The sequence below is a fragment of the Carlito syrichta genome, unplaced genomic scaffold (assembly GCF_000164805.1).
Source record: "Carlito syrichta isolate Samal-C Ts95f unplaced genomic scaffold, Tarsius_syrichta-2.0.1 Scaffold303270, whole genome shotgun sequence".
In the NCBI taxonomy this organism is placed as follows: domain Eukaryota; kingdom Metazoa; phylum Chordata; class Mammalia; order Primates; family Tarsiidae; genus Carlito; species Carlito syrichta.
The window spans coordinates 285,522-299,562 of record NW_007247366.1 but is presented as its reverse complement, the minus strand read 5'-3'; the positions used below and the strand labels follow the sequence as shown (position 1 = coordinate 299,562).

Below are 14,041 nucleotides of genomic sequence, written 5' to 3'. Positions count from 1 at the left end.
TTCTGAATCTGTTTCCGCATCTGTAAAGCAGAGTGATGCCACCATGCTTCTTATAAGCATTGTGTTTGTAGTGTACACAAAGTTTCTGGCATGCATGAGGTGCTTATTACATGAGTGATTGAAAGATGGGATGGATGATAATCACAGTCAAGTGATCCCAGGCTGTGACATGTGTGAGGGCTGAGTAACACCTGGCCTCTGTGCCCTTCTACCCCACCCCTTAAGCTGACCTGGTCCCTTGATTTGGAAGGGCCAGGTTTACCTTGTTTCACACACCAACTCCATTGCTGGGCCTGAGATGGGACTGACTTTCTGGGCAGTCTGGTTGGGCTTGCTGGCAGATAGGGCAGACACTCTGGGCTGTGTAGACAACTCCCGCTGGAGGTGAAGGAAGACACTGGGTAGCATGGGCAGCTCCAGCTGGAGAGAGAGGAAACACTGGCGGGAGTGTGGCTGCCTGCCCAGAGTAGGGACATTGGTGTTGACCTCACAGTTGTAAGCAGCCCTGGGGGGCGGGCCCAGGGCGGGCTGGGGAGGCGGGGCTGCAGGAGCCGAGGATCTCTCCTCTGAACTGCTAGGTGGGCGGGGTTACCCCAGTCTGGAGCTGCAGGGGGCGGTGGCCCTGGCCAGTTCGGTTGCAGGATGGACAGAGGCACGTTAGGAGGCAGCCCCCTGCAGAACCTTGGCCCAGGGAGCAGCAGGCAGGGTAGGCACGGGGCAGCGTGGGGAGGGTGGGGAACTAGGAAAAGACCTGGGCACTGAAGGGTGGTGCTAGAGGGGCGAGAGTGCTGGGGGGTATCTTCTGGCATAGGGGTTCTCTGAGGGGCACATCAGTTTGTCAGTGGTGCGGACGAGGGGGAACACCGTCGTCTTGTGGGGGAGAGGGGGCTGGGCCAAGGGGAACTATAAATAGTGTCTTCCTCCAGCCCAGGGGGAGGGACAGCCAGCTGGAGCTGCCCGAGGCCCTCCTGCTCTGCTCTTTGCTGGTCTTCAAGGGATCGTATCTGTCCGGGTCTCTCCTCAGGAGTCACACCAGTTTGGGGAGGATCCAGAGGCTCAATGGGGTTGTTTTTCATAGGATGTGGCTTTCGCCTTTAAACTACCAATTCTGGGATGCCTACTCTGTACCCTATGCCAGTCCTGAGCTTTTTTCTAAGCACCTACTGTGTACTCTGTTCTGGTCATGACCCTTTTAGCCCTGCGTGCCCTGGCTGTCCTGATTCACTAAGCACCTACTGTGTACCCTATGCCAGGCTGGAATTAGGAGGTGCAGATCAGGGCTCACTGGCTGTTTAGTCATGTGGTACACCCCCAAGCGGGAACCTCATGCTCCCTGTGAGCTCTGGGCCCAGGGAGATGCTAGGGACAATCCTCTATTGGAAATGGCCAGAGGAAGCTGGAATTCCTGGAAACTCCTAAACCTCAGTGACAGCAAGGGTGGGGGTGGGGGTGACAAAGGCAAAGGGGGTACAGTAGAGAGCAACAAGTCCCATTACATCCTTCCTATCTCTATGCACATGCCCAAGTGCAGGGCTTGCTGGCATGTGTGCTCCTGTGTGTGCCTCTGTGTGTGTGCATGTGCAGCTGTGCCACGTGTCTGTGTGCCACGAACTGATGCCCCTGGGCTTTATGCTGCAGAGGGTGGTCTGGCGGTTCTGCCAGGAGTGGCTAGCAGATAGGGGACTAGGTGGAGCTTGAGCTTTGAGGGCTTGGCCCACCCCATGGCTTCCAGCCTGGGTCACTGGGAGAAGGTCCAGTGGTCAGGGCAGAAGGCACCATGGCAGCCAACCAGGGTCAGGTCAGCAGGTTCATGGTAAGGAGAGGCTGAGCAGGACATGTTCACACACAAGTGCACACTGACATGCCAGCACACTTCCCACACTTAGGACAGGATTCCAGGCTTACTTTGGGACGCCCTGAGGAGGGAAAAGTCATGAGGGCCAGTTTTCTATTGGGCATCTACTGATGCTGAGAAAGCGGGCTAGGAGAGCATTTCACTGCAGGGATCAAGCGAGGGTGTGGAGGTGGGGCAGGTGATGCTAGTGCAACGTGTCTAGGCAGTGAGGTCTTGAGGGCTAGGAGCAGACTGAGTCTGTTTGTGGTGTGGGCTGGCTCTGTGATCCTGGGCCCTTCTCCCCTCCCTGACCCTCAGTTTCCTACCCGGGAAATAGGGCCATGGAGCATATCCACAGAACAGACGTGGACCCTGGCCTTGGGGAGGGACCGCAGGCTTCTAATGTTGACCTGTGGTCTCTCATTAGGATATAGGGTCTTGGGAGGGTAAGTCTGGGTCAGTGCAGGGTCAGACTTTTGGGGGATGAGTGGGAGGTGCAGGGCTGTTGCATTTCCTGGAAACCAGGCTCATACTGTCTGGGTGTGTGGATGGCTTCCCAGAAACACCCCCAGCTCTCTGCCCTGACCTGGCTGACCCCTACCTTCAGCCCTCGGTTACCAGTCCAGGAGAGCTATAGAAGAAGAGAATGGAGAGGCCTGGGGAGGTGCTGGGTTTCTGTGGATGTTAGAGGAGGTAACTTTTGCAACAAGCCTGTTGGTTGGGCAGGGTGTGGGCATGTGGTGACGAGATCTCTGGGGCCAAGGTGACCTGAAGATGGCCTTGGCAGTGGCTAGGAAAGAAACAGAAGTGCTGGCTTTGGAGAAGTAGCGAGGAGGTCACAGGGGGCATCCTGCTCATCAGAGCCACCCAAGGCTGTTCTCAGAGCTGCTGGGAGTAGGGTGGAGGAAGGGTGAGGTGGACCCTGCAGAGGAAGGATGAGGAAGGAGGAAGCAGTTGACCCTGCCTGGGGTAGGGCATTCCCAGGGTAGGTAGGTAAAGCTGGTTTGGGGAAGGTCCGGGTGGGCTTCCAGTACGTGGATCTTCTGAATCTTCATTTCCTATGAAGTGGGCAAGACTTCCCTGTCAGATTCCTCTGAAGGGTCCTTAAATCAGTGTCATCTTAAGGCTCTGAAGAGCTGGGGCATGACCTGGAGAACTGACCAGGGCAGGGCTGTGGCAGAGAAGGGATAGGAGAGGGCGCTACACCATTGGCGCTTGAGGTCAGTTTTGTTTTCCATGCCCCTAGTAGCTGGCTCCTGGCTGGGTACACACTGGGCAGAGAGAACTTGAGGATGCAGGGACCCTGCCAGGGATGTAACGGAGGACATCGCTAGAGCTCAGTGTTTGTGGCAGGTTCAAGCAGTGTTGCTGGTGGCTGGGGCAGAAAGTGTACAAAGCTTGGAGAGATGGAGCTAGTGGAAGACACAAGAGGGCTCAGGTGGGGGCCAAACAAGAGAGTGAGCCAGCGGGGTTCTGAATTTCTAGATCTCCCCTCTATCCCTTGTCCCCACAGCATCTTCAAAGAGAAGAGGAAGATAAAGGATATAATAAAAGACAAGACTAACTTTTTTTTTTGAGTAGGAGTCTTACCCTCTTGCCCAGGCTGGAGTGCAGTGTCATGCTCACAGTCACTGCAGCCTCCACTTGCTGGGCTCAGGCGATCCTTCCACCTCAGCCTTCCAAGTAGTGGGAAGCACAGGTGTGCGCCACCACGCCTGGATAGTTTTCTGACTTGTAGAGGTAAGGTCTCGCCAAGGTCAGCCTGGCGAGACCTCAAGTCTCAAACCCCTGGACTCAGGCAATCCTCCCACTTCCGCCTCCCAAAGTGCTGGGATTACAGGCATGAGCCACTGCGCCAGGTTGAGGACTAACATGTTATAAAATGGTTTTATCAGAGTCTGACTCATTTAATCTACACTGTAATCTTGTATGTTTGTTGATGGTGTACACTGCATTTTCCTGATGATGAGACAAAGGCTCATTCAAAAAAATGTGTAAACTCATGATAAAAGTGTTAATTGGTAAAAATGAAAGTCTAGAAAGGGAATGAAGACACTTCCTGCCTGTAATTCCAGCTACTTGGAAGGCTGAGACAGAAGGGTCACCTGAGCCCAGCAAGTCGAGGCTGCGGTGGCCACGAGCGTGCCAATGCACTCCAGCCTGGGTGACAGTGTGAGACTCCAATTCAAAAAAAAAAAAGATACTTCCTGGGCTTGGTGTGTTCCCAAAGTACTTGGTTACAAAGTTCTGCGGCATTTGCTCCAGTTGGGCTAGGGCTTAGCTGAAGCTAACCAGTAGCTAAGGCGAAAAGAGAAACACGATTCATTTTGACATTTGTCCTGTGTCCCTTTCCATAAAATAAAGGAGATTTTCCCGCGTGGTTGAGCATGTCGTTCCTGTGTACGGCAGAGAGTTCCGGGGCTCGGAGCAGACGAGGGGGCCAGCGCAGGGCCTCGACGGCGCAGAGGAGTTGACCGCCAGGTTAGCAGGCTTGGCGACCCCTGCTAGTCCTGACCAACAGGGCCGTGCGGGTAACGCAGGTCTCGTCCTACTGCATGCAAACCCCTTCTTCCTGAGGGCCCTGAAGTCACGTGCAGCAGAGAACAGAACCCTGGGTGCCGTGGAGGTAGCAGAACCCATGGGTAGCAAAATCCCTGCAATTTCCGGGATTTAGGCGACACATTCGTAAACCACGGCGGTGGTGCTGGGAGTGCCAGCCTTGCGCACCCGGGGCGGGGCCTGCACCATCCGGGCCTCGATCCGGGGCGAGGCCTGCGCAATCTGGGAGTTGGGCATGCGCGTTCTCGATCCGGGCATGAAGAACGGAGCCCATTTAGTAAGAAACGGGCGGTAGCGAGTTGGGCATGCGTGGTCGGAAGCCAGGTCCCTTTCAGTTGGGGCGGGGCCTACTCATTCTGGGCGGGGTCTGCGGGAAGATGGACGTGGGTTGTAGCGGCTTGAGGAGGGGCGGGGCCCGAGGGGCGGGACCTCGGGTGGCCCGAGGTGGCCCGGCTGCTGGGTTGGAAGCAGCGCAGACCGACTCATCCCGGCCTGGGGATGGCGTCCCCACGGGAATTGACCCAGAACCCCCTGAAGAAAATCTGGATGCCATACAGCAACGGGCGGCCTGCTCTGCACGCTTGCCCGCGCGGGGGTGAGGCGGGATCTGCGGGGAGGAAGGTGCACCGGCATAGGTGGATAGGGCGGCCTGGGCTGAGGTCTCGCATGGAGAGGGGACCGGGAACAGGTGGGGAACCAGGGACAGGTGAGTCTGACGTGATTGGTGAGGAAGCGAAGGCAGATGGAGAGCTGGGAACGGGTGAAGCGGCTGTGACAGTGGTAGTCCGGAGACAGGTGTGGCAGAGCAGGGGGTAGGAACAGGTGTTTGGGGGCTTCTGAGCTTGGCAGTGGCTAGGCCTGGCCATTGTCACCTTCGGGGAGGGCACCGGCCCCCTCACTCCCCACTTCATCTCCACTGCCTCGAATCATGGGGAGACCGTCAGACCCTTTCTCTCTCTCCTGGCCAGAGAGTGTGGACCAAGTGCTTGAACTTGAACTGCTCTGTGTGGCCATAGGCAAATTGCTTGGCCTCTCTGAGTCCAGAACTTTCAAAAGCATAGAGACAGGCTAGTTCTCCCGCATGAGAAAGGTACTCCTTGACCTCAAAAGCTGAGTTTGGGACAACCCCCTCGGGTCCCCTCCTGCTGTGGGAGCTTTTCTGTCCTCTCAATAAATCCTGCTTTCAAAAAAGAAAAAAAAAGCGGAGTTTGGGTAGGAGCTTCAGTGCAGATGTGCTCAGGATAGAGACAGTGAGAACACTGTGCCATGTGGGCCTGTGTTGGCGTCTATAAACATGTAAGCATTCACATGGGGTCATGAGTGAATGATAAAACATCTGGGAGATAAGCTGAAATTCCTGGAATTGTCAACGGACTCACCCTTCCATGGGTTCCTGGTGGGGTGTTTAAACTGCTTTCTTGAGTTTTTGCCTGTTCTGAAATGAACCCCCAACTTTTTTTATTAGGAAAGAGATTCGTTTTGGGAGTAACTGAAACATTGTAATGAATTTGCACCTTAACTAGGTCTTCAGAGAACGTCTAGTTCTATTCATGGTGAAATGGAGATAGTAGATTGCATGATATGGCCGAGTCTCCCTGTGTCCTGACCTCTGCTTATGTATGATAAGGGAGGGGAGGGTGCTCTGTGATTCAAGGCCTGGGGCCTTGGCTTTGATCTTGATATGAGTCCCCTGGGAAGAGTGTATGTGTATCTCTGACCACATTGTGCGTCCTGGCTCGGGGTGGCCATGTTTCCGACCAGATGGAGTTGTGGTGGGTCAGGACTCTGACTATCCTGGTGGGGCCTTGGCTGTCCACGATGCACACTGAGCTCTGAGAGGCTATAGCCACAGCCTGGCCAGCCTTCCTTTGACATTCTTCTGGAGGTGTGGAGGCCAAGTCCCTCCCTCTGATGCTTTAACCAGTCTGTGTTAGGACTGTGTGGTCCTAACTGAGGGGGGGGTGGCTGCTGTTATTACACACACAGGCCTTCTCATCTGACAGTCCCTGTCTCTGCTCCTTGAAGCACCCTTAAGCCTCTAATGAGTAGGTCCTCCATAAGTGGTAGCAGGTCATCCCCATCATCCTTTCCTCCTCACTACCTCAGAGTCAGTGATTGAAGCATCAGCTCCAAACGAGTCCCCTATGTGGGAGGGAGCTGAGGCCCAATGGAGAGGGGACTTGCCCAAGTATCACAGACCCTGAGGCAGGGCTTGTACTTCTTCAAGCTCTAAGTGTGGGATTAAAATGTGGCTCTGGGCCAGGCACAGTGTCTCATGCCTGTAATCCTCGCACTTTGGGAGGCCAAGGTGAGACGGTAACTTGAGCCCAGGAATGCAAGACTAGCCTGGGCAACATAGCAAGACCCCCATCTCTACAAAAACACACACACACACAACTAGGCATGGTAGTATAGGTAGTCCTAGCTACTTGAGAGGCTGAGGTGGGAGGATCGCTTGAACCCAGGAGTTGCAGTGAGTTATGATCACACTACTGCACTCCAGCCTAAGTGATAAAGCAAGCACCTGTCTCTGGAAAAAAAAAAAATGTGGCTCTGGTCTGAGTGGAGGGGCTCATGCTGTCACAGTGTCTCAGGGTGTTGTGGTAGGCTGGGTTGGATATACACCTTCCTAGAAGAGGTGGTAGTACCCAAGAGGCCAAGATGACACCTGCAAGTTGTGTGGGAGTTTGTACCAGAGTTCCCAGCAGGGAGTGGGTAAGCAGGGAATGTGTGCACTTGGAACCGCCTTGCAGTGCTTCCAGCCCCCAGTGCCTGCATTCATGCAGCATTTTACCCTTTGCACAGTAGACCTGTGACTAGCAGGGATGACTGCAAGAACAGTAAGGATCCTGAGGGGGTGTGGGTGGAAGATGATTTGACTATAGGGCTTTATGGGGAGGCAAAAGCAATGCCCACTGCTTGGCTGTATACTGGGTTTCCTCTGAGGTCTAATCCCCAGCTCTTCAGGGCAATAGGGGCTGCTTGACTAAGGGATGTCCTGAGCCTCCTCCACCCCCACTCGCCAGGAACAATTCTTCACCCGATTGACAGCATATAGAGCCACATCCAAGGGCAGGGAAACTCTTACCTTCCCCATCACTGGCCTGTTGGCCTAGACCTGGAGGAGCTCTGGGGGCTGATGGGACAGGGTTTAAAGAGGAGTCTCAGGGAGCACGCAGAATGGATGGTGTTTGTGTGATGGTTTTTCTCAGCCAAAAGGCAGCAAGGTGGCAAGACCCCTCCTGAGTGAGGACATGACTGGTGTATGCACAGGGCAACAGGAGAGATTCTGCCCCCTCTGAGCAGGGCCGCCATGCCATGTGCCTTTATTTTTATTTTTATTTATTGTAGAGATGAGGTCTCACCAAGTTGACCAGATTGGTCTCGAACCTGTGGGCTCAGACAATCCTCTCACCTCCGCCTCTCAAAATGCTGGGATTATAGGAGTGAGCCACCGCCCCCGCCTAACATGGCTTTATTTTAAAGAGCTCTTCCTCCCCAGCCTCGCCTGCATTGTTTACACTATTCCTGGCCAGTTGAAGAGGGCTCTCAAGCAACCCAAGGTCCCTGCTCCCATGATGAGGCCACCCCCTCCCACTGCTCCTTCAGGGGGACCTCCAGGACCTCAATCAGCTCTGGAGCCCACCATTCCAGGGACTTGTAGCTTCTCCTTCAGTGGAAGTGCCAGGAAGTGAGTGCTGTCCATTGCTAGGCATGTCTCAGGCCCCTTGGCTTCTAGAACTCCTGAGGCCTGTGGCAAATTTACAGGAAAGGAGCTCAGGAGGGAAGTCAGGCCGACATGTCTTCCAACACACATGATTTCCTTCCGCAATGTTGTAAACAGTGTGTTCTGCTGTCCTGTTTGCTCAACATCGGGGCTCACTTAGTCCACATGCTGTTTGTTTCAAGAGCTGTAGTGTGTTTTCTCTTCGTTGTGCCTCAGTTGGCAGTTTCTGTGGCTGGGATTTTCCCAGTGTTTTGCTGTAGTAAGCAGAGCTGTTGTGAATGCACTTGAACTTTGATTTTCCTTTGGGTTGTTTCCTTGGGACCTTATCTTGAGGAGCAGAGGTGATAGGTAATTTATTACCTTGTGTTGTGCCTGGGCCTGATGCCCTGTCTGCCCATCTTGTGCTGCGCATATGGGTGGGAAGGGGGAAGGGGCTGTCACCAAACGCTGTGGGAAGAGGCCAGGGCCATCACTGGGATGATAGTTGTGAAGAGAGGGTGCAGAACCCCAACCCTGAGGTACTGGAGGTGCCCCTGAAGAAGCAGTGGGAGGAGGTGGCCTCATCATTGGGAGCAGGGACCCAAGCCCTCATCAGCTGCCCAGGAATAGTGTAAACAACGCAGGCCATGACCGTCCACCGGTCCTGAAGAGGTAGAGTCTTGCCTAACTTGTTTCCTCTCACCTTAACCAATGCTGAGTTTTTCTGCAAGTTTCTTTGCTCTCACTCACTGTCAGCCTGTTTCAAGGGGTCCCCTCCTTCCCTCCCTGAGGCTTCCAATTTGGATCACATTTACACAAGGGCTGTGCACTGGAGTGGTGGAGCCCCCACTAGCAAGCAAGCCCATTTGCCTCTCTGCAGGGTCTGCCTGGGACCAGGCTGCTGCTTCTACACCCTGGGTCCCAAGGGCAGTCAGATCTGAACAATACCTGCATCCTCGGCTCAGTATGTGTTTGGTGACAGCATCCCCTTCCTCCTTCGCGCCCGTATTCACAGTATAAGGTGAGCAGACAGGCTAGCAAATCAGGGAAGCAGTGATAGACCTCCCTGAGAGATTGCTATCCCATTTTACAGGCCAGGACATTGAGGCTCAGAGTTGCCAGTAAGGGTCAGTCAAGATAGGAAGCTCACGCCTTTAATCTCAGTACTATGGGAGGCGGAGGTAAGAGGATTGCCTGAGCCCATGGGTTCGAGACCAGCCTAGAAAACAATGAGATCTCATCTCTACAATAAATCAAGAAAATTAGCTGGGCATGGTGGCGCACGCCTCTGTTCCCAGCTACTTGGAAGGCTGAGGCCGAAGGATCACCTGAGCCCAGCAGGTCGAGGCTGCAGTGGCCATGAGCATGCCACTGCACTCTAGCCTGGGTGAAAGAGTGAGACTCGACTTAAAAAAAACAACAACAACAAATCTAGAAAGCCAGGTCTGTCTGACTCTTGACCCCCCTGCAGAGGTGCTCCTGGAGCTTCTGTGCTCTGAGGCAGACATCTTGGGGTTGGAGACATTTGTCTAAGGAGGGCGATCTCACTTGCACAACTGAGTGGGCAGAGGAGAGGCAATGACAGGTCTCTATTTTTTTTTTTGAGTTGGAGTCTCACTCTGTCACCCAGACTGGAGTGCAGTGGCCGCTCCCGGCCACCACAGCCTCGACCTGCTGGGCTCCGGCGATCCTTCCGCCTCAGCCTTCCGAGTAGCCGGAATTACAGGCATGCGCTACCATGCCCGGCTGATTTTTTGATTTATTGTAGAGATGAGGTCTCGCCTGCCCAGGCGGGTCTCTACATCTGTCCATCTGCCTGACTGCTATGGTGTTACCTGGCCCCATCCTCGGGATGATGAAAGAGAAGCTTCCTGAGGCTCCTGAGACTGCATTTGACAGCAGTGAAAACTGAGCTGGGTCACATGATGCTGTCAGGTCTGCTGCTTTGGTGTCTGTCCTAGCCAGCCAGGGATATGGGGGGGTTGCTTTCAGAACCTTCGCTGCCTCCAGCCTTAGCAACTGGTTGGCACACTGACCTGGTGGCACATGAATGGTGGTGGGTGGGCTATTAGAGGGACTGTCCTTGTGGGCATCCGACTGGGTCTCTCATCTTGGCCCCTTGTTGTCCTTACTCTTGTAGTCTTCTAGATGGCTCCCTCCCTTTTCCTGCCATCAGTAATTCCTGAGCACGAACTCTGTGCCAGGCCACAGGCCCCTAAATGCCTCAGATACTGTAGGACTGCGTCCACTCCAAGTGATCAGTCTGGAGAGAAGAGTCTCTTGAATAAGGTGACCAGAACTGAGGCTGAGGGTGTACCAAGTAGGCATGGAGATGTCTTGGAGAAAGGACTCATCAAGAAAGTGGCTTTTGAGCTGGACTTTGCATGATGAAAATAAGCTCACCACAGAAGGTCATGCCCTGGGACTGAGTGGTTATTCGGGAAGGGAGGGAGATGTGAGAAGGTTAGCTATGGATTCCTGGACCACAGAGCCAGGGTGGTCTCTCTTGGATACCTCACTGGGTTTGGGCTTTGTCCTTCATGCAATGGGAACTCCCTAGTAGCATGGTCGGTTGAGCTTTATATCTGGTGGTGCACATCAGAATGAGAAGAGCTGGTGAGATCCCACTGCTTCTGCCAGAGCTAGAGGGGTCTGGGGAGGGACTTGAGACCAGGGTTTTGGAGAAAGTTGCTTGGGAGTTGTCTGATGCCAAGAGCCCAGGAAGGTACATCTAGTGCCAGTCCTGTACCCTGAGGCTGAGAGACCATGGGCAGAGGGCAGGATGGGTAGGAGGGGTCCTGGCCCTTGTCTGACACTGTGTGCTGCTTCTCTTTCAGTTTGCATGACCAACTGTCCCACGCTCATTGTCATGGTGGGCCTGCCTGCCAGGGGCAAGACCTACATTTCTAAGAAGCTGACTCGATACCTGAACTGGATTGGTGTGCCCACTCGGGGTGAGGCATGGCCTCAACTGTCCAAGGGGACATTGGGGCTTTGTGGGGGAAGGGAGAAGCCTAGACTGTGGGCAGGACCTGGGGGGTCAAGGTCAGGAGTTGGTGGGGTTGGCTGAACCTCACTTTCCTCCTAGAATTCAACGTTGGCCAGTATCGCCGAGATATGGTCAAGACCTACAAATCTTTTGAGTTTTTCCTCCCAGACAATGAAGAGGGCCTGAAAATCAGGAAGTAAGTATGTGTGTGGTGGGGAGGTATGGTGGGAGGTACTGTTGTGGAGAAAGCTAACGAGTTACTGCCCATTTACTGAGAAGCCCCTGGAGAAAGTTGCTGGTGAACAACTGAGCTGCCCCTGATCCCTGGCCCTACCCTACCCTATCCAGTATCTTGACTTCTCAGGATGTGATGGTGTTGAACTGTGATGGGTTTGGGAGTAAGAGGGTGTGTAGCCCTCTGGTGGTGGGCCTGTCTTTTCTGTTGGGGGGAAGGTGGAGCTTCAGGGAGGTGAGAGGCTCAGCCTGGGCAGGTCAGGACTGCTGCACAGAGGTCACCAGTCCTCCCAGGGGGATGGCAGCTGATGGGAAGAAGAGGCCAAGTGGGTGCAGGGATCCAGGCCGCAGGGGTTTTTCCTCACTTGCCCCACAATGAGCCCCTTCCTGTGTATCTGGAACATGTTTGCCATGTTCTTGGTTCTTGGTGTGTGGAAAACATGCCTTGATTTTGCTTTGAAGCATCCTAGATGCTGCTGTGTGAGAAATTAGCACTCCTGCTGTTATTCATGAGCTATAAATTTGCATATTCTAACTTCCTCACCTTTCAGACTTGAGCTGAGTACTTTCTCCAAGGAACCAGCACCCCTGAGCTGGTGGTCTGAGCTATGCTATGTTCTCTTGGCAGGTGTTAGCTGGGGACCAAGAAGCCCCTAATCAGCCCAGGGAGGCAGATACTTGCTTTTGGCCCAGTCGTCAGGGTACCACAGTGAACAGAGGTTGACCCATCTCTAGTGACTTTCCCAAATCAGGCCTAGCCCAAGGCCAGAGGCTAACTAGGCTGCCTTGGAGGTTGTGACACTGGGCTACTTATTCTTTGTTTGGCCATCAGGGGGGCAGGAACTCCCCACTGCAGGACTTGGACCTTCTGACTGGACTGCCTTTGTTCTTGTGTCACTGGGGATTGGCCAGGTCTGTGGCACTGAGGAGAGAGGGGAGTCTGACGTTCAGGTGTCTGTGGCCAAATTGTGGGTGAAACTCAAGACTATGCCCTCTGGGGATGTCGAGCCAGACCAAAAGGAGGGAACTAATATTTGAACCTACTGTGGGCTGGGTGCTTGTTGCCCATTGTTACCTTCCCCTTTTACAGATGAAGAAATTGAGACTCAGAGGCCAGTAATCTCACATAAGATAGGAAGTTACTTCAGAGCCCAGACTTGAATTTAAGCCCATCTACTGCCAAACACTGTCCATTATTCTAATAGTAGTAGTAGTAAGGAATATCAAATGCAGATTCTAAAACAACCTAAAGACCAGGTGCAGTAGCTCAAGCCTGTAATCCCAGCACTTTGGGAGGTGGAGGCGAGAAGGATTGCCTGAGTCCAGGAGTTCAAGACCAGCCTGGGCAATTTGGTGAGACCTCATCTCTACAATAAATCAAAAAATTAGCCAGGTGTCATGGCATGTGCCTGTGGTTCCAGGTACTTAGGAGACTAAGGTGGAAGGATCGCCTGAGCTCAGCGGACTGATGCTGCAGTGGCCGTGAGCATGCCACTGCACTCCAACCTGGGCTACAGGGTGAGCACTCCCAGCACTCCAACTAAAAAAAAAATTAAAAAATAAAAAAGCAACCCAAAGCTGTGGGACCTGGACTAGCTCATTTGATCTTTCCTATAAGCTTTTGCAGTGGATGGTGGTACCTCACTTTCCCAGATGCTGAGGTTAAGGTCTGAAAGTAATAGTGTTGTCTGAAATTACCCAGGGTTTGAAATTGAAGCCAGGCCCATCTGAGTCCATTGTGTTTGTGGGGAGAGTGGAAAGTGAGGGAGCTGGTGTTCCCAGAGTCTGCTAGCATTCCGTTCAAGCTGCTCCGCAAAGGTAGGGGTATTAGATTATTTCAGACAGGAAATCCTATACTTAGAGGTTAGAGAACTGGTTCAAGTCCACCCCACAATAGAAGTTGAGTCCTGGCTCATTGGTACCTTTCTGCAGATATACCTTCTGGCTGTCCTAGGAACACTTTCTCCTGTATCCAAAACCTGGTCTGACCACTGAGTCACAGGGCCATTTCCCATTAACTAGCTCACAATTTCCATAATTGGCTAAACAAATGGACCAGAGGGCAGGGCACAGTGGCTCATACCTGTAATCCCAGCACTTTGGGAGAATGAGGCAAGAGGATGACTTGAACCTAGGAGTTGAGACCAGCCTAGATGGTACAGTGAAACTTTGTCTCTCAAAAAAAAAAAATTAAAATAAATGATCTAGGTATGGTGACATGCCCCCATAGTCCCATCTATTCAGGAGGCTGAGGCAGAAGGATTGTCTGATCCAGGAGGTCGAGGTTGCAGTGAGTTTGATTGTGCCACTGCATTCCAGCCTAGGCAACAGAGTGAGACTTCAACTCAAAACACAAAAGAACCTGAGTTTTTAAAATGGAAAACCAAGGAAAAGAAGTTTGCATTTTCCAGAGGCACAGTCACTTACATATTATTGAGGTCCCTACAGCCACACAATGTTGAGGCCCATCTCTGACAATGGACACAGTGGAAGGTCTAGAAAAGTGCATGTACAGTCATTTTGCACATGCAAGAACTTATCTAAGCCAGGCTCGGTGGCTCAGCCTGTAATCCTGCGCCTTGGGAGGCTGAGGCGAGTGGATTGCCTGAGGCCGCGGGTTCGAGACCCTCCTGGGCAACTTGGTGAGACCTCATCTCTATAATAAATCAAAAAATTAGCTGGGTGTGGTAGCATGCACCTGTAGTTCCAGCTACTTGGA

The 14,041-nt window shown here is 53.2% G+C and overlaps 1 protein-coding gene across 4 annotated transcripts in view; it reads left to right on the top strand.

Moving 5' to 3' along the window:
* Positions 1-583: 583 nt before the first annotated feature.
* Positions 584-14,041, top strand: part of PFKFB4 (6-phosphofructo-2-kinase/fructose-2,6-biphosphatase 4) — a 59,237-nt gene continuing 45,779 nt past the window's right edge. For 2 of the 4 annotated variants that reach the window (XM_008058260.2, XM_008058263.2), the window contains exons 1-3: positions 4,779-4,988; positions 10,937-11,053; positions 11,188-11,284. In XM_008058260.2, the coding sequence (XP_008056451.1) occupies positions 4,892-4,988; positions 10,937-11,053; positions 11,188-11,284 (311 nt within the window). In that variant the 5' untranslated portion in view covers positions 4,779-4,891. Of the gene's footprint in view, positions 707-4,778; positions 4,989-10,936; positions 11,054-11,187; positions 11,285-14,041 lie in introns of those variants that run through there. The other 2 variants (XM_008058261.2, XM_008058259.2) reach the window with 2 other exon arrangements.